The sequence below is a fragment of the Hippopotamus amphibius genome, chromosome 1, assembly GCF_030028045.1.
Source record: "Hippopotamus amphibius kiboko isolate mHipAmp2 chromosome 1, mHipAmp2.hap2, whole genome shotgun sequence".
In the NCBI taxonomy this organism is placed as follows: Eukaryota; Metazoa; Chordata; class Mammalia; order Artiodactyla; family Hippopotamidae; genus Hippopotamus; species Hippopotamus amphibius.
The window spans coordinates 178,554,390-178,582,041 of NC_080186.1; the positions used below are offsets into that span (position 1 = coordinate 178,554,390).

At 39.4% G+C, this 27,652-nt stretch overlaps 1 protein-coding gene across 4 annotated transcripts in view; it reads right to left on the reverse strand.

The window, feature by feature from the left end:
• PRR16 (proline rich 16) overlaps window positions 1-10,788 on the reverse strand; it is a 278,334-nt gene extending 267,546 nt beyond the window's left edge. For 2 of the 4 annotated variants that reach the window (XR_009053978.1, XM_057736762.1), the window contains exons 1-2: window positions 10,673-10,788; window positions 9,849-10,008 (exon numbers count right to left, since the gene is read on the reverse strand). Coding sequence is in view for 2 of the 4 variants with exons in the window: in XM_057736762.1 (XP_057592745.1) it covers window positions 9,849-10,008; window positions 10,673-10,752 (240 nt within the window). In the remaining 2 variants the exon portion in view is untranslated. Of the gene's footprint in view, window positions 1-9,848; window positions 10,154-10,672 lie in introns of those variants that run through there. The other 2 variants (XM_057736776.1, XM_057736786.1) reach the window with 2 other exon arrangements.
• Window positions 10,789-27,652: the final 16,864 nt, after the last annotated feature.

Consider the following 27,652-nt stretch of genomic DNA (forward strand, 5'->3'; position numbering starts at 1 on the left):
CTCTAGTTGCTGCAAACGGGGGCTACTCTTCATTGTGGTGCGCAGGCTTCTCGTTGTAGTGGCTTCTCTTGTTGTGGGGCATGGGCCCTAGGCACGTGGGCTTCAATAGTTGCAGCACATGGGCTCAGTAGTTGTGGCTCACGGGCTCTAGAGCACAGGCTCAATAGTTGTGGCACATGGGCTTAGCTGCTCCGTGGCATGTGGAATCTTCCCAGGGCAGGGCTCGAACCCGTGTCCCCTGCATTGACAGGCGGATTCTTTATCATTGTGCCACCAGGGAAGTCCGACACATTCATTCTTGAAATAGCAAGATTAGTGAGGCTGAAGCAAAGACAGCCAAAGAGAAATTAATAAGAAAGGCGGTGAGAGTGAAAACAGAGGTGAAGGGAAATTTGGGGCCTCATAACCACTGTAAGCTGTAAGCACTTTGACTATAAGTAAAATGGGAAGTTATTACAGAGATTTGGAACAATAATGTGGTCAAGATTTACCCAGACCGCTGAGCTAAAAAAAGGGGGCTTAAGAAAGCAAGGAAGAAGAACAGTGACCAGGTTACTGTAGCAACTGAAATGAGAGAGGATGTTGGCTTGGAGCAGTGTGGTAGCAGTGGAGGAGATAAGAACTGGTCAAATTCTACAAACATTTTGAAGGTAGAGTGTGAATTGTGTATCATGCATGAATGAGAAAAAGGAGTCGATAATGACTAATACCATCCATTGACTTGGGAAAGACTGCAAAGGCTGTTTTGAGGGAGGGAAAAAAATCAACGTTCCAGTTTGGACATGGTAAGGTGAAGATATCTCTTAGACAACCAAATAGAGATAGAGAAGACCACTGTTCATATAAATTTAGAATAAAAGTCTTGGATGGGGACAGATTTGGAAGTCGTGGACCTATAAACGGAATTTAACCTCAAGACTGAATAAAAGTACCAATAAGGGGAGTGTAAATAATTATTTTTTTAAAAAGGATCAAATTTGAGCTCAGATATCTTAGAGGAGAAATAAGCAAAGGTAACTGAGAAAGAAAAATCAGTGAGGTGAGAAAGCACGGTATTCTTCAAGCCAAGTGAAGAAAGATTATTAAAGAGGTTGTCAAATGCTGATAAATAAGACTAGAACTAAAAATTTGATTAAATAACATAGAGTCACTGACAATCTGGACAGTTTCAGTGTAGTGGTTAGAGTGTAGGTCTGATTGGAGTGGGCTTAAGAAAGAATAAGGGGAACTAGGTGATGGCAGGTATTAAACTCAAGATTTTTTGGTAAAGGAGAGCTAAGAAATGGGATAGCAATTTTCAGGGGAAAAGGGGTCAAGAGAGGATTTTACTATTGTCTTTATTTTCACTTTTATGCTGATGGGAATCACCTGGGGGAGAATGAACAAAAGACGGTATAGGAGAGATAGGTGAGAATTATTAGTGATTTTCTTGAGCAGATGAGAAAGAACAGGCTCTTATGCACAAGCAGAATTATTAGCTTTTAGTCCTTAACACCTTTAATAAATATGACTCAGAACTGGATCTTCGAGTTTAAGTTCCTCATCAGATAACAAGAGTAAGACTTTAGAAATGTTGCACTGAAGATTACATGGTTAATAACTAAAAGAGAAGGGTTACTAATTTGTTTAAAGGCACAAACAGGGACCAATTCTTAAGGAACATAAGCAAACACAACCGAGTGGCACAGTGACCATAAACACGAGGAATACAGAACTCAAGTTGGGTAAAAACTGTGATGGTGTCAAGATTGCCTGGGATGGTCTCTGTGTTACTCCCTGGAGAAAAGCAAGAGATAAGGCCAGACTGAAAAAATGGGACCCCTGGATATCAGGCTGGAAGGCTGGGTTTGTTCATTTGACATTTTAAGTGTCAGGAGAAGAGCGTGTGATGTTTTAAGCAGGGGAGTGGCCTGAAGAAAGCAGTGCATTAAGAAGACGAATCTGGTCGTGTTTAAAGGAGTTGGCACAGGAGAACAAGAGATAGCTCTAGGGCTATTAAAACATCATCCATGAAGTCAATAGCATAGGGATTAGAGAGGTGGCAGCGGGAAGGAAAGCAGCTAGTCTGAAATCCCTCATTTAGAAGAACCTACAAGACTTAATGATTTTAAGTTCTTGTTGTACCATGTACTTTTCTTTCATAGCCTTTAACACTCCTTAATAAATATTATTTCTGTTATTATTTGGATAATGTCTTCCCACTAGCATGTAAGTTCCAGAGGTCAGGGGCCGTGTGTGTGTTGCTCAATATTTCAGTTTTGTTCCCTAGCACACTGCCTCGCATATAGTAGACATCTAAATAAAAATTTTGAATAAGTGTATAATATATTGAGGCATATCAAAGAAGCTTATGAGGAAGGAGAAGCAGGAAAAAAACAAAAAATGAAGAAGACAAGAAGAGGAGGAGAAGGGAAGAACAAGAAAGGGAAGTGTGACTGATGATGTAGAGGACGAAGGAGAGGAAAAGCGATGATACTGAAGTCAAAAGCCTGTAAAACAGCAGAGTAACTATGTTGCTGCTGGGAACTGGGAAGCTGGTTCTGGGCAATGGTTGAAAGGGAGAAATATCAAGAGTCCAACTCCATCATTTGCTCTCTATGTTAGTTACCTTCTCTGTCTCAGCTTCCTCGTATGTAGGACAATTATAATGGCCTCACAGGGTGACTGAAAGGATTGAGTGAGTTACCTGAGAACAGCCTGTGGTACACGTGGGCACCGAGCAGATCTCTGTCACACTCACGTTCTCCAGCAGCAGCAGCATGACTGTCACTGTATTTCTTTCACAGCTTGTGCCATGCCACAGAGCGGCGACACCATTCAAACCTCCCCTATCTCTACAGAAAAGGAGGAGGCAGGAGAAGTATAAGACGGGCTGACAGATGAGATGAGGAGGTCTTCTTTCCAGTAAAGGTTGCCACCAACCTCACTCACGAACTAATGGTGGCAAGAAGACAAGCAGCTCAGCCTCAGTCCATCATCCCTTCTGAGTTCCCTTCTTTTTTCCAAATCTTAAAATACACATATGTACACAATTTCCTTGAAATTTTTCAATTTAATTTTTATTTGATTGTGAAAAGTAGAAAATGAGATAAGGGAAGTGGTGAGTGGAAGTGAGAAGACGTATTTTAAAAGTAGGTTCAGGGACGGGAAAAAGAAACTGAGATGAAGCGAGAGAGTAGCACAGACATAAATATACTACCAACTGTAAAATAGTCAGTGGGAAGTTGTTGTATAACAAAGGGAGTCCAACTCGAGGATGGAAGATGCCTTAGAGGACTGGGGCAGGGAGGGTGGGGGGGACTCGAGGGGGGGCGTCAAGGAAGGGAGGGAATATGGGGATATGTGTATAAAAACAGTTGATTGAACCTGGTGTACCCCCCCCAAAAAAAAAAAAAAAAAAAAAAGAAGTAAGGGATCTTGGCAAGTGACAACATCTCTGGCCTCTGTTTTCTCATCTGTAAAACAGAATAACAATAGTACCTTCCTCTTATATCTGTTTTGAGAATTAGAAGACCTAATATTAAGAAATATACTTAGAATCGTTATCAGGCAGAAAGTAAGAATCTATCTGTCTTAGCTATTTCCATTGTCAAAGCTGTTCTTTAAACAACCAAAAAATCTGGTAATAAATAGAACGCCGAACATTAGGGGAACTATGAAGTAATTGTAACAGATCTATATAATGGTTATGATCTAAGAGTATTCCAGAAAAGAGAAAACATCATTGTATATCACTTCATAATTTCACATGACTTCATCTATGTTAAAAATATGCATACAAAAAGATGGAAAGAAAATATAGCAAAATTCTCAATATATCCATTTATGTGTAGCATTAAAGATAATTTTTATTTTCTCCTTTCTAATTTTTAGATTTTTCCAAGTTTTTTATACTATTCTTATACTGTATTACTTATGAAATCATAAAAAATTGAATATTTTCTTTAAAAAACTAGTACCCTTAGGATTTGCAGGAAGGATGAATAGGTGGAACACAGAGGAATTTTAGGGCTGTGAAAATACTCTGTAGGACACCATAATGATAGATACATATCATTATACATTTGTCCAAAGTCACAAAATGTCCAACATCAAGAGTAAACCCTAACATAAACTATGGACATTGGATAATAATGATGTGTCAATGTAGATCCATCAGTTGTACCAAATGTACCAGTCTGGTGGGGGACTTTGATAATGGAGGATGCTACACATGTATGGGAGCAGGCGGTATATGGGAATCTCTGTACCTCCCCTTCAATTTTGCTGTGAACCTAAAACTGCTCCAAAAAATAAAATCTTAATAAAATACACAAATAAATTTAAATTTTAAAGGAAAAAAAAAGTACACTTCGTTTACCAATTTTTTATTTTCAGCTTTATGTCAGTTATGCACATTTTAATCAGAAATGGGTTAGCATATTATTGGAATTTTTCCCCTCTAATTTTCAAAAATTGTCCACAATATTTTTCATGAACTAGTTCTATAGAAGCTCTGTAGTTTAATTTGTTTGGAAAATATGTTTTACTCAAACTCACATTTTGATCTCTTTTCCTACATTTTGATTTAATTAACCTGAGATCCTCAGAGCAGTAAGGGTGGAAAAAAACATAATCCAAGTAACAATGAAACTATTACATTGGTTTTATTGTCTATTACTTCAGTATTGCCTGAAGCACACTGTCTATTTATTACTTTATGTCTGCTTGAATTTCTTATCAGCTAATTCTCTGAGTCTTGAATGGTTTAATACATTGGAAACAGAGAGACAGTAAAGGATGGTTATTGGTTATGTTTATTTTCTTAGAACCATGTGGCTCTTTTAGTAACATGCTAAGCCATCATGCTTAAGAAAAGAAGAACTAAAAAGCATTTTAGCATTTGGTAATATACTTTAGTTTGATAGGGCAGACTATTGTATAGAGTAGTAAAAATACAGCTATTGCTACAATTGAAGCAACTGTGAAATCTCACTCATTCATGACTTTAGAATTTAGAAAATACTCCATAGATTATTCTCTGTAATTTGTTCAAGTAATGAATTTTACATGCATGGATTCATTAACCAAAAAATATTTGGTACAATTTCCTGGACCAATAAACTACAGCACTTCAAGTAGATAAGCCATTAAAAAGAGAAAAAACATTTAAAAACAAAAATATTTTGCAGATAATTGTTAATTCTATTAATTCTGTTTTCAACAGCCCCCAAATGGGTCATTTCCTATGGGTTTTAAAATTTTTCAAAATTAAACTTAATTTTAATTTATTTCTGTTTATGACATTTTAAGAAAAACAATGAGTACTTTCCAATCCATAGCCACAAAGCTGACAAAACGTTTCCACTCCTGGAGTCCAAACAGTCAGTGACTCCAGGGCAGACAGAACAACTCATCTTTACTGGTTTCTCTATAATAGTCATGTTTACTCACAGGGCTTAGGAATACACACACATGTGCGTGTGCACACACACACCCTCACATATACATACACACACATACAAACACACATAAATATTTAACCCATATAATAGTCTTGTTACTTAAAATCGTAAAATGAAACAGTATAAAAATTGCTCAAGGTTATAATCAGTCTAAACTAAAAGAGAATCCAGCTAAAGCAGCAATGAATTTTGTTTCCAAGTAAAAGGCTATTTATTACTTACTCCAATCTCTCCCAAAGCAACAAGATTTATGATCCCATATTAACACCAACATCTGATGCAAAATAAGTTTACCAGTAAGATCTTCATAAAAGAACAGGCAAATTGATACCAAGAGCAGTCAGATTATTTGAGAACGCTCTTTAAAAAGCAACAGCTTCTTTTTGCATTACTTCATAAAAAAAGGATTGCTCCAGAAATGGCTAATTTTATCCCTAAAGCTCTAGAGTTCCATGACTGTTTTTTTTTTTTTTTCAATGTGTAGAAAAAAGCAACATGGATTAATCTTGTACTCCAATGCTATTTCCTCTTAATTCCTTCTCCTTTCTACCTTTTCGAATCTTATCCACATATCAAAGACCCCAGATTTTCCTTTTCGGCTCTTCATTCCCCTCTAAGGACTTAGCCTTCATGAAAATCTCCACTGTTTAACTGTGACCCTTGGATATGTGATCTCCTGTATGTGGCACTGACCCATTTGTGTTAATAATCATGACAACCTGAATAAATCATAAGTTTCTTAAAATTCATAACTTACCATCTTTTCTAAGCTTCCACTACTCTTTTCACCAAAGGCTTACTATACTACTAAGTACCTAGCAAGTATCGGCTTATAAATCTACATATACTCATTCTTATTCTCGATTCTGTTTTCTTAGATCACAGTGAGAGTGGCCACTAAAAGCCGTAATGCCTTTTTACACTATTGACGTCCAAAGACAGGATAAATGTATCCCAACCTATTCTCTGAGTTCACTGAGATAAGAAACTCCAAATTATTCATTTTGGTAGCAATGAAAAGATAATATAGTATTTGGCACACAGTAGATGCTGAATATATATGTTGAGTTATACCTGAGGCTTTTCCATTGTAGTATAGAAGAACCAGAAACCCATATTATTTCTGAAAAGGCCAGTTATTTGAGGTTTTACTAAATTTCTGAGGGCAGAATAAATCTGTTCTTAGACTTTCTAGAAATCCCTGTTCCTCTTCTAATATACAATCTAATGATAAACAATTAAGCAATAATAACTAATCATAAAAGAATAATAATGGAATTTTGTTACTAATTGTTAAAGAGTTCCAAGCAGCTACTATTATGTTGGAATCTATCTCACTACCTGAACTTTTCAGATGACTGAAGTACATAAAACTTCTAAAAAGAAAATAAATTTCAAAATAACCTCAAACAAAAGTCCAATATTATTGTGTGGAGTTTATGCAGAAATAAAAGGACAAAATATTCAGAATACCTCACTTTAGTTAGAATGAAAAAGGCAGGGAAAACACAAACAAATACCATATGGTGAATGATATAATGATGTAGTCATAATCACTTTCGTATTTCTAATTTCTGTTCCAAGTTAATAAGAGCTCTCTGCTAATTTGTATCAAAATACATTATGGCCTAAACCCATACCATTGCCAATAAAGGAAATGGAATTCTAAATATAACAGTTTATATTTAGAATATACAAATAATAAGCTACCAGAATAGTGAATGTAACAATTAATGATATTTATATTTACAAGGCATAGGTGTAGACACCAACAGGTTTGTGATATACAAAGTTTTCAGTTAGTCCTCCATTCAACATTACATCAGAAACATGTCCAGCACGTGTGCAATATTATCTTTAAAAGATAAATGCAGGACAACTGCAAGATGTCATAGGTTAAACATGCCCTATAAATATTTTGTTCTTGAAATAACGCTCTCTCCTATTACAAAAATGGCCAGTGTTTTGAGATTCAGACATAGTATCTACAACTCCATGAGCAAACCTAGGATTATGATATCCTCACAAAAGTAATTAACAATCATTTATCATTCATAAATTTCACTCTCAGGGGTGAAATGCTTAGCCAAACAGGCCCTAGCACCCAATCAAAGTTTACAAAGCATCAAGTCAAAATTTTATCTCTAGATCTGTCTAGAAAACAGATCCTTTCACTTACTTGGTTGTACATTATCTATGATTTTCTATTCCTTTTATAAACTACCTGTTTGTTTGGTTTCTCCCACCTAAAAAAATCCTCAAGCAAATGAAAACAGAAAGAGTGAAAGGGAGAGAAATCCACAGACTCCCTGAAATACTTCTTTGTGATTCTAACCAAGAGCTACAGTGAGGTTAAAAGTTTCACTATAGATCTACCTGGTCTCCAAACATCTTCAGAATAATAGCGCAAAGCAGAACTGGGACCATGTGCAGTATCTTGTCAATTAGTCTATCTAAAATAAGGAGTGGAGTGACACATGGTAACATAAAAAGTATGTATCCATAGATGCAGAGTTTTGATTGACTACCTTTCTCTTGATCTCAGTCTCCTCGGTGAAACAGTAAATACGTTTCTGTACTGATGTAGGTTTCCCACATCCCCCATCTTAGAAACCTCAACAACTGTAAAGCACAATTGCGCCAAAAGGAACTTGCCCAAATGTGTTCATTTTTTAGAACGCCATCATGTTTCGGATGAAAACACAGCCTGCCAAACATGTCAAATAAAAGGATAACAAAGAAACAAACAGCATCCTTAGACTTGAATTTCAATGCATAACCTCGCCATCTGTTAACCAGTTGCGAAGCAATGATCCTAGAGAAGCCCTGAAACACGAATAAGTTTCCTCCTCCCATCTATCATCTGTACCAATCTCCGCTCTCAGGACCTCAGCAGTAATTATGTACTGTCGGTGGAGCAACCTACAAGAATGACTTTTGCCACTGGCAAACCAAACCCTGCCGATGAATGGGCCATTTTAACAGACTTGCATTTGGTAACAAACGCAGAGCTCAGTTCACAGAGGTAATGGGGAGAGGAGAAGAGAGAGGGGGCCCCATCCTCACATTTGGATTGGAAATTGGACACTGGAGGTCAATCTCTAGAGGCCAGATATCCAAACGACCCTCAATCTCCTCCCACTTGGCCTCTAAAACAGGAATACAATTTTGGACCTAGACTACGCCCCACCCCTTCCCTTCCCACTGGGCCACCACCTTAGAAGTTACAGTGTCAGCACTCCTGCAGCTGGGGGTGAGGACTCCCTGACGGAGAACAGCACCAAGCACCCATTCAGTAGCGGAACATGGGCCTGGGACTCTGCCACCAGCTCCGAGACGCCACCCGCGGGCTCGCTAGAGACCCCACCCCTAGGGAGACGCCGCCCCTCCCAACCCTGCCCTCGCCCCCGCCTGGAGCCGCAGCCTGAGTTACGCATCCTTAGCCTTGACACAGCCTCCGCTTCTTTCTATCCGGATCAAGCCTGGTGGGGGTGGGAGGGCAGAAGTAGAATGGGGGTTGGGGGGGGGGGGCGAGAAAGAACCAAAACAGTCCTGGTTCCCAAGAGCCAGGGCTCGAGTGGTAAGACGCTGGTGCACGCACAGCACACACACACACACACACGCACACCACACACACACACACACTCACACTCTCTCTCTCTCTCACGGACGCACCCTGCGCCCCAGGTTCTATGCCAACTGGCGACAAGATGGGAGGAAGGAAAGAGGTGGGTGGCGGGGAGGGCCGGAGTTACTGGGAGCGACATTCCGAGGAGAGCAGGGAATGCCTCGGGAACTGCGAAAGTGAGAAAGTCCCAGACCCTCTCCACATCCCAAAGTCTGGGCTCTCCTGCCAGCAGCCCGGGGTCGCCTTCCTTCCAGCGGGACTAGGGAGGCGGGGAGGGGAGCCGGAGCCGAGCTTCTCCCAGGCTGCCCTCCCGGGCCTGGCCCAGGGCCCGGAACCCGGCCCCCCTTGGGCCCCGGCCTGGGGAGGCTGCCACGCCAGGAGCGACTTGCCAAAGGACTCTGGCGGGGGCAAGAGGGCAGGGAAGAAGCATCTTGCACTCTCCGGCCGGTTGCTGGTTTCTTCCTCTGTAGACACACCCCCAGTTAATCCCCTTCCCAGACACACAGACAGACAGACAGACAGACAGACGTGTTCACCCCTCCCACAATCCCAGGTCCATTGATTAAAACACTAGTTGATTTCTTCCTGATTAAAAAAAAAAAAAAAAAGTGCAACAACTCTTCTCAGGAGTCGCCGGAGCAAAGAAAGTCCGTTTGCAGGCGTTTTCCTATAGTTTCCCTTGAGTTAAGAAATCTGGCGGTCCCCAGTGAAAACGGGACCGGGAACCCCTGCGGGGGAAAGGCGACGAACTCCTTCCCCACCCCCGCACCCCTCACCTCCTTAAGTTCCTTGGCCACGTCCTTCAGGTCGCCCAGGACTAATTCCAGGTCCTCCACGATGATCTTGATCTGTTCCTTCACCTTGGTTTTGGAGGCTGTCGGCGGTCCCTCGGCTGGAGCGGACGAGGCGGGGGTCCCCTTAGACTTGGCTGACATTCTTTGGGGGCAAGCGAGGTGGGTCAGTACAGGCGGGCGAGCGGAGGCTGCTGCGCGCCCCGGTCCCTGGCGCCGCTGCGGCCGCTGCCGCCCCGATCCCCCCACATCGTGGACGCTCCCCGGGCGGCGGCGGGCGGCTGCGCTCGGCGCTCGGCCGGGCGGCCGCACTGTGGTGCTGCCATCAACTCCCCGAGACGCGGCGCTCGGCGCGGGGCTGCAGACGGGCGAGCAGCGCGCCTGCGCCTCCTCCCGCCGCCGCCCGCCGCTCTCGCGCACACACGCGCCCGCTCCCCGCCCGCCCGCCCGCCCGCGGAGAGGGGCGCGGGGCCGCCGGCTCCCGGCTGTCAGCTGCACGTGCCTCCGGGATCGCTCCCAGAACACCTGGGCGTCAGGGGGCCGGGAGATAAGTTCGTGTCTCGCCTACCCTCTCGTCTTGATACTGAAATGCCCTCAACATCGTATCCTGCCGGATGTCTTCTCACATCCAGCTTGGATTCTGCCCGTTTCACCCACCAGCAGAGACCTGGATCCCCACCACACTTTCTAATCAACGGATGAAGAACGACAGTAGGGTCAGAGTTGGATTTAGGGCTAGTAAAGCGACCCTAAATGTTTATCCAGGGCCAAAGTATGTCCGGAAGGCCTCCGATCACTCTCCTACTCACCTAATAGTTAAGCAGAGGTATTCTTGTGCAGAAATAAAAAGAAATGTGGATAAAATCGACGCCTCACCCCCTGGAAACATGATATTTAACCAGTGTTCTTGAAAGAGGTAGCTTAATCCTGCTAACTCCACAAAGCTAATAGAGGATTTATTAATTGGAAGTCCTCACACCAAAAATCCCCTGGGAGACTGTCTGAGTCATCTTGGCTGTACTTATCTGGGACAGCTCCCCTCCTTTTTTTTTTTTTTTTTTAAACTGTCCTTCCTCTTTTCATGACCTATGCTGCTGTCTGTTTTGGGTAGAGAAGGAAACACACTGGATCGCCTCTCCTGAGAGCTGAATAAGAAGAGGTGTTTTTCCCCCCCATCAATTTCAAGTCTTTTGCAGCTAAATAAAAAGGAAATAACTTTCTGACTCTTTTGTCAAAAGGACCCAGGGAGGGGAGTTAACAGGAAGCCTTCAGTTTCATTCTCAGTAGGTGGCTAGGATACTCATTAGTTAAAGTTTTAATTTCCTTAGTAGCAAACCCATGAGTTATTAGCTACTGACCTGGAAGGCTGCATGTACTGTATTTTCTTCAGTGCACCCTACTCCAAATCATTATTTTAATAAGCTTCCCATTTGGTCGTGCTGTAGCAAGGACCTCTGTCTCTTGCTTCTCACACCCCAGGTTGTTCCAATATGCTTCTCTACGTGAAGAAAATCTTGACAGTCTCCTCTTCCTAGTTCCCTAAGCCCCTCATATTCACTCTCTTCGTTCTGGATAATTCATCTTGATAAAATCCTTGGAAGTCATATTTGGAATATGGAAGAAAAAAGAGACAACAGAAGAAAAACAAATTTAGAAGTGGTGTCAAAAAAATAACATTAAAAATGCATTGAAAAATCAGAGGAGAAAGAAAGTAGAAAGCAGAGGTTGCTGGTAGAAAATTAAAATAAGGTAAGCATAAAGGAATCAGTGTGCACTAAGCAAATTGGAGAGGAGATGTGGGAAGAAATAATTAGAAGTGTTAAATAAGTAATACACTTGAGTTCTCTAAGGTAGAGAGAATATATATCTTTAAGTGCCCTTGTCTCTGCAGGTTGTTCTTTATTTTATAAAGACATAACAGTAAAAACTATATACATCAGGTTTACAAACTCCCCCACTGTAAAATCCTAATCTTTAATTATACTCTTATTTCATATCTGAAGAAGGATAAGTGGTCAGAAATGGTAGGAAAGAATGTGAGAAAAAGGGAAGGTACTGCTCCTTTATATTTGAATTTTTGACTCTCAATAGTAGGCAAGTGAATAAGGAAGCCCACAAAACTCAAAAATAATGAATTTAGGCAAGAATACTGAAAAAGAGGAAAGGAGGTGGTGTTTTTCTTCCACTGACGAAATAATTCTCTTATTAATATAAGAATATTTCCAGGCTACTCTGAATCTCCTTCACTAAAGATTAAAGATAAATTCTGTTTTCCTATGATATTCATTGCTATTAGTCAGCCAAACTATTTTGGCTCAGAACTGAATCATAATTATTACTCTAAAACATATTATGCACACCCACAGCACAATTTACTCTTAAATAAAGGTTATCTTCTATCTACATATCATCTATCTACCTATATTTAAATACAATATAGAGTTAACCAAAAGGGGAAAAGTTATAATTGGCTTCCAAACCCAAACTAAAAAAACTAGTCGACCCCAAGCAGTGATGACTCCCACTATCTTTCAGTCATTAATCAGGTCTGGATAAAATATTCCTAAAGAAGAAAGTTTTACAAAGAGAGTTAAAGATATTGAGGGGAAGGAGACAATGAGAAGGACACAGGATATAAGTCAAGTTTATTTACTCTCTATTTTTTTTTATAACCTTTATGGAAAAATCAGTCATTCCTCTGGCACATCCTGGACTCTTTCAGAGATTAGTATCTATGATGTTTTAAAGCCAAATGACGGGGACCACACAGCAAAAGTGACACCTAATAAAATTTCTTATGGATATGTTCATAAATCTCTTTATGTACCAGTGCTAGAGGCAAATGGGTACATACTCAAACCACATCACTTATAAACTTAGAATAACAGGCTGCTAATAGAAAAGTGTCTTATTTGTAGAAATGATTGTGCACCCAGCATTTTATTCTTTCTGTCTATTTAGTCAACATTTTCTGAGTGTTGCAGCAAGAAGGATTGGATAATTATAGATCATCTAGTGGTTGTTTGTTCAGTTACAGGCACTTATCAATATTCTCTTGTGTGTGTGTGTGCGCCTGTGTGTTTTGAATCTATTACATTCAATCTCTGATAATTCACCTACATGAGGAATGCTATAACAATGACATACTTTTTAATTCACAAAGAGTTCAAGAATATTCCCAAAATATTTTGTCCCATTTTGTTGGCAGCAGCTTTTATCAATATACTACCATAATAATGCTCATGGAGTTTCAAAAAAGAGGATAATATGCATAATATAATATCACTCAATGGTGATGCTTGTTTTTTCTTTTGCATACCCCTTGTTTGTAAAAGCCAACAAAGTCATTAGAGATATTTGAAAACATTAAGAAAAAGAAAAAAAAAAAGGAATGACAACTTTGTTTCCGCTAAAATAGTGAAAAATACTGGAGAACAACATGGATGTCTAGGAGAGAAAATGCCATTGGTGAAATGCAGCAGAGAAAAATTAGCAAAGTTTTCCATTTATACATTGGCTAAGAAATATACTGTACATGATACACCTAGGCAGTGATTCTCAAACTCTAGCATACATCACAGCTTATTAAAACACAGCTTGCTGGATCCCACCCCTAGGGTGTCTGATCTAGTAGGTCTGGAGCGGGGTCTGAAATTTGCATTTTGATAAGTTTCTAGGCCAATGGAAAGGGATCAAACTCTAAAAACTGTTGGTTTGAGAGAAAAGTTTAGGTTTCTTTTTAGCCAGAATGAGTCTTAAAGATCATCCAATTGTATCTCTTCATATTCTAGATGAGAAAACATGACTTTGGGAGATTAAATGGTACCCCCAATGTATCACATCTAGGGAATACAAATTGGGAACTAGAACCCCATGTCGCCTCAGATGTTTTGTAGAGTTGTCTCCATTTGTCTGGAGAATGTATCCTTTTTACTACATATCAGTTGCTTTTGGCATGATGGCTATCTACTATAGATGCCTATTGGTAAAAAACAAAACATACAAACAAGAACAAGAAATTTAATCTGGAAGCTTAAGTACAAATACCCATTGTAGTACCCTGAGTAATTAGAACTATGTCATTTCCAAAGTAGCTGCTCAATAAACACTTGATAATGGCATGAATGAATGAAGTGTGGTCTATCTCTGTGTGTTTTGAAACTAATTTAATTCTACAAATATTTTTTAAATGTTTACTTTAGGCAAGAATCTGTGCTATGGAGTAGATGTGCCACTAAGTTTAGCAAGACATGGTCTCAGCAAGAACAATTAGGTAATTCCACATGACTCTAATATAAAATGATTTTACCTCAGAGTATCTCTTTATTGCCCTCTTTCCCAGCTAGTCAGTTTTTACTTGACCTACAAAGTCACTGTATACGTAACATTTTTTTCCTTACTTTTATCCATGAGACAGAAACTGAACTTTTGCTTAACCGAACAAAGGAAACTGTCTCATAGCATAACCACAGAAGACAAGGAGAGAAATATTTTCCAGTGGAATTGGAGCCAGGAATTCTAGAACAGTTGGGACTATTTCTTTCTGTCTACGTATCCCATTCCCTTTTACTGGGTTGGCTTTAGTTTCTCCATAAAGGTGAACCTTGGTCATGATAAATCCAGATTCACATCTTTATAACTTTGCAGGTAGAAAAGAAAGAAATAATTATAGCAAGCTCCCAGGAGAGGACTTTGATAGGTTCAGCTTAGGTCATGGACATACACCATTGATCACAATTACTGTGATCAACTCAGGTGCAAAGCTGCTGTTACAGTTGTGCCATCCTTAGAAAAACGTCATAATTTGTATATTTATTACCATGATTTTCCAGCAGGTGGCAGTAAGATGAGTCATTCTACAAAAAGCTGTATATTATGATAATTTTCTAACATATGGAAGTAAAGTATTTTTAGGAAGCAAAATTGTTTTCGAATTCATACAAATAAAGACATCATATGAATCAGCAATGGTCCTACTCAGGTCAGTAACTGGTAATGAGGAAGTTTAATGACTGATCCAACTTGTAGCAAGTTGCCTACACACCTGTGGCCTATTTCTCCCTCAAAGATGGAGATATGCCCCTGGGAAAATAAAAACAAAAGTTGTCTACCATATAGCCTTTAGATTGAGTTACATACCTTACTTTTTCTCACACTTATAGGTTGACATTTTAAGATTGTTTTGTTTCCCAAAGCTAGCAGCACTCAAGTCTTAGTTTTAGCATTTTGTTTATCCATGCCAAGAGCCATGAACCCCACCCCCCATCCATTCCCATTAATTAGGGTCCCAGCTCTAAAGACCTGCAATATTCAGATGAACACAGCTCCTAAAATCCTTGGAATTTCCTGGGCAATAAGAACAATGAGATACTGTTTGGTCTCATCCTCAGTTCTTGAAAATGTTACAAGGAAGTTGGCTTTCGGATGCCACCCCAGGGAGGGGGCTGGTTGCCATGAGAAGCAACCATGTGATTAGAAAATTGGGACTTTAAATCCTGCCCCCTGATTCCCAGAAAGAGATGAGGGGCTTGAGGTTAAATCAATCACCACTGGCCAATGATTAGTCAATCAAGACTATGTAATGAAGTCTCCATAAAGACCAAGAAGAACAGTTTCTGGCCCTCCTTTTCAGAGAGCTTTCAAGTTGGGGAACAAGAATGCTTCCAAGTGTCACCATGCTGGGTCCCAAGCTTCAGGTGGACAGAAGCTCCTTTGTTCTGAACCTCACCCTATGCTTCTCATCTCACTGCTGATTTGCACCCTTTAATATCCTTTTATAATAAATCAGTAATCTAGTGAGTAATGGGTTTTCCTGAGTTCTGTGAGCAGTTACAGCAAATTCTTCAAACCCGAGGAATGGATTGTGGGTACCTCTGATTTATAGGCAGTCAGTCAGAAGTACAGACAACAACCTGGACTTGCGATTGGTGTTTGAATCAATTTCTATCTTCCAGTAGATAGTGTTAGAATTGAGTTGAATTCTAGAACACCCTGCTGGCATCCAAGAATTGCTTGCTCGTGTGGGGAAGCCTACACACACACACATACACACACACACACACACACACGCACACGCGCGCGCACGCACACACACACACACACATTGGAATTGAGTCCAGGCACGCTTTTCAAGGCCTTACCCAGCCCAGAGTTGCTGAATTGCCCCACCATGTGAGCAAGCAAAATACTGAAACAATTATTCCCTTTCACCCAACTTTTTAAGAGTTTCCATTTATCCTGAAACCTTGGGACCCATGCCTGACATCTCATTCTACCCAAACTCATTCAACCTCTAGCTACAAACTGTTAGACCCAGAGAAGAAAGAAACTGAGACTTTCAATACTCCAGGACTCTTACAGACTTGGCCAAAGAGGTGTCCTTAAAACTTGGCCAGTTGCCACCCTACACAGTTTAACAGCTTAACAGCCTCTTTCCATGGAAGGCAATTCAGCTACAACCAAGGAATACTTGATCATTTAGTGGAATCCAATACACCCTGCTAGCACCAAAACAATTGAAAGTCCTAGTCAATCACTCATGTGCCCAATTAATTTTAATAGATACTTGAAGATCCCTATCCTTGTTCAGTTACAAGATTTTATTTTCTCAAGGAAATGAGTAAGGGTAGGTCAGGAATCACTACTGTTTCTAATAGAGTCAGAGAGGACATAGAAGTTGGCAAAGGTTGTACCCCTCCCTCTGCTTAGAGAATACCCTTACCTTCAGGAATATAAAGCCATATCCTGCCAGGTGCAATGTGGCACCAATGTTATCCACTGTGTATAGCTAGATAGAGTATGCAGTTTTAGTTTCTCATCTGGGATGGAATGACCCAAATCTGTAAAAAATCTAGAACATTCTGTGTAATGCCTAACCTCCAAAACTGTGAGAGAAATAAATCTCAAGTGTTGAATTCACCCAACCTACAGCATTTTGGTGTGGAAGCCCAAGATGACTAAGATAGATTTTGTTTTGCTTTGCTCTTCTAGCTTCACTGAGATATAATTAACATATAATATTGTGGAAGCTTTAGATGTAGATGTGCTAATTTGATACACTTATATGTTGCAGAATGATTACCACCATAGCATTAGTTAACACTTCTATCCCATCACATAATTACCATTTCTTTTTTGTGGTGAGAACATTTAAGATCTATTCTCTTACCAACTTTTGATTATATTATACAATATTATTAGCTAAAATCACCATGTTGTATTTGAGATCCCCACAACTTATTCAGCTTATAACTGGAAGTTTGTACCCTATGACCAACATCTACCCTAGCCCCTACCCTTCAGCCCCTGGTAAACACCATTCTACTCTCTGTTTCTAGAGTTCAGCATTTTTCAGATTCCACATATAAGTGATAGCATACACTATATGTTTTCCTCTATCTGACTTATTTCACATAGTATACTACCCCCAAGATCCATCCATGCTATTACAAATGGCAAGATTTCTTGCTTTATCATGGCTGAATAATACTTCATTGCATATGTATACCACATCTTCTTTATCCATTCATCCATTGACTGACACTTAGGTTACTTCCATATCTTGCCTATCGTGAATAATAGGCTTCAATGAACATGAGAGTACAGATATCTCTTTGAGATCCTGATTTCACTTCCTTGGGTATATACCCAGAAATGCAATTGCTGGATTACATGGTAGTTCTAAAATAGATTTTGGTACCGAGAAGTGGTGTGCGGCTGTAACAAATACCTAAAAATGTGGAAGCAGCTTTGGAACTGGGTAATTGGTAAAGGCTGAAAAAGTTTTGAGGTGCATGCTAAAACTATGGACATTTGAGCCATTCTGGTGGGGGCTGAGAAAGAAAAGTGAAGATCTGGAGAGAAAGCCTCCATCTTCTTAAAGAGTGCATGAGTACTCCTGAATAGGATGTTTGTAGAAATATGGACATGAAGGGCCATTTTGGTGATATCTCATACAGATAAAAGGACATGTTATTGGGAACTGGAAGAAAGGCTATCCTTATAAAGTGACAAAGTACTTGGCTAAAGTGTGTCAGTGTTCAAGTGTTTTATGGAAGACAGAACTTGTGAGTGATAAAATTGGGTATTTAACTGAAGAGGTTTCCAAGCAAATGTTGAAGGAGCAGTCTGGTTCTTCCTGACTGCTTATAGCATAATGCAAGAAAGAGAAGTGAATTGAAGGAAGGATTGTTAAGCAAAAAAGGAACCAGAACTTAAAGATTTGGAAAATTCTCAGTTTTACTATTTTGCAAAAGAAATAAATAAATAAGAAAGCATGTTCAGAAGAGAACACCAAGGGTGAGGCTGGACTATCAGTCAAAGATATTATGGAATTATAGACACTGAAACAAAGCCATTTGAGCTGAAGGGGACAGAGATGGAGCAAAATGAAAGAAGGATTCAGACTTCTTAGATTCTGTAGGGTTGGATCATAATTCTCTAAGGATGGAAATGTATACTCTCCTTCAAGAAATGGAAAGAAAGATCCCAGAGCTCATTTAGAGATCATCAGGGCCACCACCATGGATTTAACAGGCCAGATGGCTTTCAACCAAAGACTTGGAAATGAGACAACCCTGCAAAGCAGTGAGACAGGGCAACCCAGAGTCTTTGGGGTATGACCCCCGCCCATCAGAGTCATGGAGGGAGGACAACCACTTCAGTGGGTCCTGAAGGCACAACTGCTGCCACAATGGGCCTGTGGGGCAGAGCATTGAACCAAAGAGTATTATTCTCCAGCACCAAGCTCTAATGGAATTTACCTTGCTAGGTTTTGGACTTGCTGGGACCCATCACTCTTTTCTTCTTTCCTGTGTTTCCCTTTTGGAATAAGAATGCCTATCCTGGGGCTTCCCTGGTGGAGCAGTGATTAAGAATCTGCCTGCCAATGCAGGCGACATGGGTTCGAGCCCTGGGCCGGGAAGATCCCACATGCCACGGAGCAACTAATCCTACGTGCCACAACTACTGAGCCTGTGCTCTAGAGCCCACGAGCCACAACTATTGAGCCTACGTGCCACAACTACTGAAGCCCGCTGCCTAGAGCACGTGCTCCACAACAACAGAAGCCATCGCAAGGAGAAGCCCATGCACTGCAAGGAAGAGTGGCCCACGCTCACTGCAACTAGAGAAAGCCCATGTGCAGCAATGCAAAGCCTGTGAAGATCCAATGCAGATAATAAGTAAATAAAAAAAGAATGCCTATCTTTTGGCACCATTGTATTTTGGAAGCACATTAACCTATCTGGTTTCACATGTTCACAGATAGAGAGTAATTTTGCCTCAGGATGAACTGAAACAGAGCAGGACCCTATGGTCCTACTCCCCTCCCCACTATGGTGGGGACATAGCCACCATGTCCTCTGCCGGCCTTTTGTCTATAGAAACACTTTCGCAAAAGAATCAGTTTAATCAGAGAAGTGAGAAAACGCAGAAGCAAAGGAAAGCAGTTAGAATAATAGTTTAGTCATTAAGCAAAATTCCTCCTCAAGGGCTACAGATAATATTCTGAGCCATATCCTTTGAGCCATCTTGTGGATAATGAAACCCCCACCAGGTAGAAGAAGTTAACTACTTGATGACCAGACTAGCCATGACATAAACCACCACAATTCCAACAACTGGCCTCAAAGAAATGGGGAAAAACGACCCTAGAACTGAAGACTAACTACTTAAAACAATCAAAATGACATTGACCAGACCACTGCATGACCAATTTCAAGATGATTGTCAGAGCTGACTGTGCTGTTTCTGCATGTAGTCCCCCCACCTCCGCCTATAAAAGCTCTTGCCCACTGACTGTCAGTGGGGGGAGTCAGACTTCAGACACAAGTGCCCCCCTCCCCTGTTTGCCGGCTTCTAAAATAAACTTTCCTTTCCACCCAGTATCGAGTATTGACTTTAGAGTGGCAAGCAGCTGGACCCCACTTTTGGTAGCAGAATTATACTTCACGTCTCACCCATATCTGATTCAGATAATATTTATCACTAGCTGATATTTTGTATTTCAGATTTTAAAGTTGATGCTGGAAGGAATTAAGACTTTGGGAATTGTTGGGATGAAATGAATTTTGCATGTCTGAAGGACATGAATTTGGGGGGGCCAGGGGCAGAATGGTATGGACTGAATGTTTATTTCCCCTCAAAATTCATATATTTAAGCCCTAACCCTATGTTACAGTATTTGGAGATGGGGTCTTTGGGTGGCAGTTAGGGTTAGATGAGGTCATGAGGATTGGCCTTAAAGATAGGATTAGTGGTCTTAGAAGAAGAGGAAAAGATCCTCTCTTTACCCCACTCTCCACGCCTACCTTTCTCTGTTTCTCTTTCTCTCTCTCTCTCCATGTACAAGCACCAAGGAAAGGCCATGTGAGGACACAGGAAGAAGAGTAAGAGCAAGCCAGGAAGAGAACTCTCACCAGGAACTGAATCTGTGGACACCTTAAACTTGGACATCTTAGCCTCCAGAGCTGTGAGAAGATGAATTCCTGTTCTTTAAGCCACTCAATCTATGGTATTTTGTTATGGCAGGCAGAGCTCCCTGAAACAGGTATTGTCTACCCTAGAGGAGTTCTGAAATTACATGAAGGTGGTGACATCTCTTAGATAGTGTTTGAGATAAGCCTTGGAGGTTGGCTAGTACATAGAGTATAGATGTGAGCAAGGCCCTTTGGGATTTTGCAATTTACAAGGTGTAAAGTTGAATATTAAAGTCTTCTGTGATGGACAGAAAGGATTAGGGAGAGAGAACAAGCAGTTTTATCCAGGGAGGTTGTTTGCTTTGGATGTGCATACAGCCTAATGACCTAAACTAGGTAGGAGTAGTGAGCCTGAACTGGAAATAACCCATAGATTTTCAGGAATGAGAAGGAGGTGTCAGCCACATGCTCTGGTAACTAATTCAATACATCGGTAAGAAAGAAGTCAGGTTTGATTTTAAGATTATGAATCTATGTTATTTGCAAATGTTCATTCTAATGTTTTGAAATATACTTAAAAGTTATGCATAATCTGGTAATGATGCCTTTTGGTGGAAAGAAGGAAAAAGAAGCAGAATGCATATTCCATATAGTATGAAGTCAGATGGCCATACACTATTCTCCTAAAGAGAACTGAATTATGTATGTAAATAATAGACCATTCAAAGACTAAGTAGTACTCTAAAAGTTCATGTATAAAAATAGTCAACATTACAAAATAAGTGGATGTTTGCACTCTAATGGAAAACACTAATTGTAGCAAGAGTTTAGAAAATCTTAGTATTTCAGGAGAGGAAATAACTTAGAAGCCATATGATCCAAATATTTTAGTCTTACTGATATAGATACTGGGTTCAGAGAAATTACAAGATTAGCTGGAGATCACAGAATCAACATATGACCAGAATCAGACCTTCATACATGAACTCTTGAATGATACCAACAGGTCAAGAGAACATTAGCTGACCCTGAACTAACTCTTTTTGAAAGCACTGTATGTAATAATGAGGTATCATAAAAGTCATTTCTCCTACCTTAATCCCTACATCTTGAGACATACAGTCAATCTCTAGTACTTTAAAAGATTTTGCTGATAATATCCTTTGAAAGACAGAAGCAATTAGAAAAAGGAATCGTTAATGCTAGAGACTCTAGAAAACTAGTATAGGAGACCTCCAAAGACAGTATCAGAATAAGATAGAAAAACTGTTAATTTGGCAATACAACAAAAATAAGTATGTAACTTTTTACAGCACAGATTTCTTGTTTTGTTTCAAAATTCAACATATATGCGTAGGGTGGCCACATATGAAATATTGTAACCATTTCTCATTAATGGAATTTGATCAAAACTTAGATATCTCTGCTATTTTAATCATATTTGTTCTAATTCTGTCAATTTTTTTCAAATATCTTTTTACATACTTGCAAGCTGTTTTTCTTTGTCAATAACTGTTCTAATTCACTGAAATTATTTCAACTCAGTATGTATTTGTAAATGCATAATTAAGAGGAAAAAACGCTGTGTCAATAAATTTTAAGACAATATCTTTATTCTGTAATAGTATCCCAACATAATGACCATCTCCTATTTGCTTAGCTTTTCATATAATTTTGGTAAAAACTTTTTAGGATTACCGTGTATAAAGTACTACTAGACTGTATTTTCAGTGTGCTTAGCACTGGGGAAACTAATAGTTTAGCAGGACATTTGAAAATGGTTCAGCCCCTTCCCGCATAGCACAGATACTTAATATCCCTCATTCCAGTAAATGCCAGTCATATCAGCTTGTCCAGACATCTAAAAGCCCCCACTACAAGGTGGTACTGTTCCCTTTAAAAACCACTATGCCAAAGGTGGGTAAGATCTAGCAGAAAAAAAAAGTCTCTATCCCTTATTTTGAACTTTTAAAGAACTAGTACAAAGTGCTTTACTAGTCTCTCTTCTTTTTAAATAATAAAGCAGCAGGCTCTGGTGGAAAGTCAGTGGATTTGAAGTGAGACACCTTAGGTTTGAAACTCATGTTCTGCCACCAGCTATGTGATCACAGACATAGAATCTCCACCACTGTTTGCTTCTTTATATGCAGATGTGGATACCATACCTATTTTGCAAAAGCAGACTGAGAATCAAGAGAGATAATTAGGTGGAATGTTTTGTAACCTGTGAATTACTGAACAAATGTTAGGCATTGTTATTCTTTTTTTGTGTTTGTTTTGATTGATATTCACTGTGCATCAAGGAATGTGCTACCTCTGCTGTTCCAGGATTTGGCTGCTTTCCAGAATTGCTTGATTAAGTAAATCCCCCTACAACAGCAGTTTTCAAAATATGTTTCAGCAGTTTCAATTTTCTAAAAAAAAAAAAAAGGAAACACTGCATACTATGTTCCTCTCTTACATAATGTTGAAAGTAAATATCAGGATGTTAAAATCTGAAAAATCATACCTGTTTTAGTTTCCAAACTTGTTTCATTGAACCATGAAATCCCCACATCTCCTGTTTATATGTCTCTTCCTTTCCTTTCCTTTCCTTTCCTTTCCTTTCCTTCCTTCCACTCTTCCTGCCTTCCTTCCTTCTTTCCCTCTTCTTTTAACATAACACTTAAAAGCATTCTGCTTAAAGAAGTTCATGGAACACAACTTAATAAGATCTGTTTTAAACGTTTCTAGTGATTACTCTTGATCATATTTTGCTTTTCCTAGGAATTGATTCTGTATAGCTGGATTATTCTGTATAGGAGAACTTTACCAGGAATCGTGTGTGTGTGTGTGTGTGTGTGTGTGTGTGTGTTTCAGTAGTATTTTTAATGCCGATGTATCAATAGTTTTCCATATGACAGATTTTGCTCTGTCATTTTTGTTCATGCTGTATTTGCATAGAACTCTACTATTTTCCACGCATGTCCCAATGTCACATCATCGTCTTCCTTTATTCTCAGGATAATCCAGTAAAACTAAAGCAGGGAAGCACTATTATTCTCAATTTACAGATAAGGCTTCCAAGGCCAAGAGAGTTACTCCAGATCACACACAGCTGTCGTGGGACAAAACAAGCAGCAGAACCCGGAAGTCCTCAGCCTTGCCCATTGAGCTTTCTCTTACAATGCAATGCTTCTTAAACTCTTTGCCTTTCATACTGTGAACTTCCATATCTCTTTGCCATCTTTACGCGGCATGCCGCCCCCCGCCCCACTCCCGCCCCAAAAAGATGCCTTCTCTGCCTCAGGTCAGGAACTTGAAGGGTAGAACGTGCTTGATTATTCTTAGCTGCCTATCACTGAACCTCTATCTTTAGTTACCACCGGCTATTTGGGAATAGGAGAGAAAGGTTGGGAGGTTTATATTGGTTTGAAATACTGAAGGAAAACCTCCCATTCTCAAATTCGGATCACAAATTATTCAAGAAACGTCCAAGATTATAGCTCTTTCAGATTTGTTAAGCATAAGACTGAATCCTCAAAGGTTTGGGTTAATAATCCTGAAGCAGAACAGTATATACTACAACAACGGGACTTCCTCTGCCATAGGGCATGGCAATGTTTTACAAAAGAAAAGCAGTTGTTCAAGTGCTGCCCATCTGGAGCCATAAAAGAGCTCAGAATACACTCATACAACCAAGAAAGCAAAAGGGAAAGCTTTTCTGTGTATTTTCCACCATGCATTTGACAGACCGGCAGCTCAGGAACATTCCTGACATTTCTGAGCTGTTTGGGGAGAGCAGCCCATGAATAGAAAGTATGACTGAGACTGCTTTGGCACAGGACTATGCTATAGTGCTCGGTGAGATTTCAGGCAGCTTCTCCTCGATAGGCTGAATGCCAGGTAATTTACAGCCACATGACTTGATGGGAACTTATGCAAAATCTACACTGTGTACCAAATTCTGCAATAATGTAACCACTGGAGTCAACCTGCTCCTGATCCAGGATTTTTACTGTTTTAGGAGTTGCAGTATAAAAATCAGTAACTTATGCAACATTGATTGTAGTAGGAGTGTAAACTGTTTCTTTTCATCTGACAACATATATGTTTCTAACCTTAAACATCATTGTGATGGATCATGTTTCACTAAATCCAGCGATAAGTTACATATTATAAAATTAATTTAATATTATTCTTTTCATTTTGCTATAATATATACATTCAGATCCTTTTAAGTCAGTTTTGTAAGGATAATCCTATTAAAGTTATGAAGTTAAAATGGGGCTACCATAGCATTTTCTACTGAAGTGATTCTGTTGTCACAAAGTGTGTACTGGATGGCAGGTGGAAGCTGAGAGGGTAAAGGAATGGAACCTGATGGGGGAGTCACCAGAGCAAGAGTTTGAATTAATGAAACCAGACACACTGTACACTATTGTTTGCAGTGATCTCTGCACAGGAGATTCACCTGTATGGACTACATCCTTGAGCTCCTTTGTTCTCTGCCTTTCAGATTGGTTCAGGTAATCAGGACTAGAGGAAAGCTCGTTTCTCTGGCATATTTCCTGTAGGACTGACTGTGTCCCTTAGTCACAGCCCTTGACAAAGGCTTTCCTGTGTTCTACTGGGTTGGCCAAAAATTTCGTTCAGGTTTTCCCGTAAGATTTGAAAACCTGAAGGAACTTTTTGGCCAGGCCAATATTTATATTATTCTGTTCCTTCTTCCCTTAAGGCCTCAGCTTCTTCTGAGGTTCTGCACCACTGCTTGGTTTCACTATACTCTAAGCAAAGTTTTGCTGACTGTCCTTTTATTGAACTCTTTTCAAATTACTCAATGTGAAAGTACCATGTTTTAGCTGATTCTGCTTTATATACACTAGAAGTCAAACATATCTGCCCATGTATGGCTGGCCAACTACTTAGGACCCCATCTGTAAAAGTATAAAAGAATGTTGTAGGAAATCCTTCAGTCAAGCAAGAGAGAGAGACCTAGGGTCTCCCACCTTAATCCTAGAACCACTGTAGGAAAATAACGTCTGGGTGTGGGGGTGTGTATTTTACAATAGAGTGTGTATCTGTTGGTTCATTCTGCCATCCACACATCCACCCTGCAATACGAGTGCATCCCTAACCAATTTCTTTAATAAATTGCTTATATATTAGGTCAAAAACAGTAGAATTTTGGCAAGTTTATATGATCAAATGTTTTTACAGGTGCACAAAGTTTCATATTTTTCTGGTGGTGTTCTTTCTTTAGCTCTCATATTTAAATTGTGCAAATAACTTTATCATCATACACACCTTGTTCAGATTATTTTTCTAAACAATGACATATATTTGGAAACAATTAGGGTGTATAAGTAGCATCAGTTGTTTCTTCTATAAACTGTATCAGGCAAATCAAAGAAACTGGGCAACACAACTGCAGGTGGCAATAAGTAGTTTTTAAATGCAGTTGGATTAGTTTTAACTTCTGTGCTTATATGTTTCATAGAAGAATAGACAGTTGCAGTACTGATTAACTCAAAAAGAACATATTGAAATTGCTTTACTTTTTTAGAAATTCTATTAGAAGCTCAAATTTCTTTTCATGATGTGCTGGCCTATTCTTCCTATTTTTTCTCATTTGAATATTTTATAATGATGTATGTTTATACATATACGATCTCACTTTCTCTCTGTCTCTCTCTCTCTATGTATATATAGTGTATCTCTATCTATGGTGTGTCTCTTTATTTTATTCTGTTCCTTCTTCCCTTGAGGTCTCCCTATATATGGTGTCTCAGAGTACTGTAATTTTCAGACCAAACTTCAGCATGTTTTTGTATAGTTATATATTGTTGGACCCCTCCAGCCTTTGTGATAGTTTTGTATAATGGAAGACTTGAGAAGACACATTGGACAGATTCTCACTGAGAGGGTGGAGTGTTGTTGACCACATCCCTAAGGAATTCTCTCAGCATATCTGGTGAGCGTGAATGTGTCTGTCCTTTGGGAAAATGTAGCTAAAGTTAACACTACAGTCATCCCTTGGTATCTGCAGGGGATTAGTTATCCGTGGATACCAAAATCCAAAGATACTCAAGTCCCTCACATAAAAAGGCATAGTATTAGCATATAACCTATGCATATCCTCCTGTATACTTTAAATCATCTTTAGATTATTTTAATACCTAATACAATGTAAATGCTATGTAGTTAGCCGTAAATACAATGTAAATGCCATGTAAGTAGTTGCTGGTGTGTGGCAAATTCAAGTTTTGCTTTTTAAAACTTTCTGGAATTGTTTTAGTATATTTTGGATCCTCGGTTGATTGGATCGTGGATAAGGAATCGTTGGATGTGGAGCACCAACTGTACAGATGAGAACACTAAGGCAAAAAGAACTTCACTGCATACAGCCACACAAGTAACAAAGTTCTAAATCAATCCCAAGTGTGACTGACTGCAAAGTCAGTATCCTTAACTACTAGTCTTTGAGTCAAGAAATAGGAACCCTATTTATTATCTGTCATGTATCTGCAAATTTGAAAGTTTCTGTCCTTTCTTGGTCTCAATTCTTGATCTGTATAATGAAGACATTTTACTTTATGATCTCTAATAAATTTTCCACCTGTATTATCCCATATATTCAATCAATCATTTACTTAATGAGCTTGCATCAAGTGCCCAGAAATTTTAAAGTACACCACTAGATTATCTGGATAGTGTATTCAAATAATTCATTTTTTTGCATTAATTTTTTTATGAGATTCCACCAGGAGACAGAAATAACTCATCATCTGTGTTTCTTGCTTCTTTCCCTGGATTCCTTCCACCACCAATAATACAGACACACAAGCACATAATTTTTTAACTAACATTAGGATTATTTACCCTAATAATATTTTCTTTATTCTAGAGACAGAGAATACTTATTGAAAGCCTTTTATATTTGCATAATTGACTAACTGTTTTTTCTCATTTTTCTTTCACCTCTTCAATAATGAAACAATGTGAAAAAGGGGTCTGGAATATTTTCTCTGATGGCTGAAATCTATTACTTGGACCATAAATTCGATGTCAGAAAAACACAAGATCTTTTACGATCACACATTTTTATGTCCTAGAAGCTATAAATGTTTCCCATGAAAGTATGTAACATAAATTTGCTATTCTATTCCATATGTGTTTAGCAGGCTTACTTAGTCTACTTGTCAGAAAGAATAACCCTCACAGTGATTCCCTTTTTGTCTATGGATATAACTATTTTACTAATTACTCAATATATGTTTTCCTATCCACCAACCCAGTAACATCTTATGAGTATGCATTGATTTAAAGCCTGTATAATACTTTCATTTTGTCAAAGAAATATGTTGCCCTTTACTGTCTTGAAATAATGAC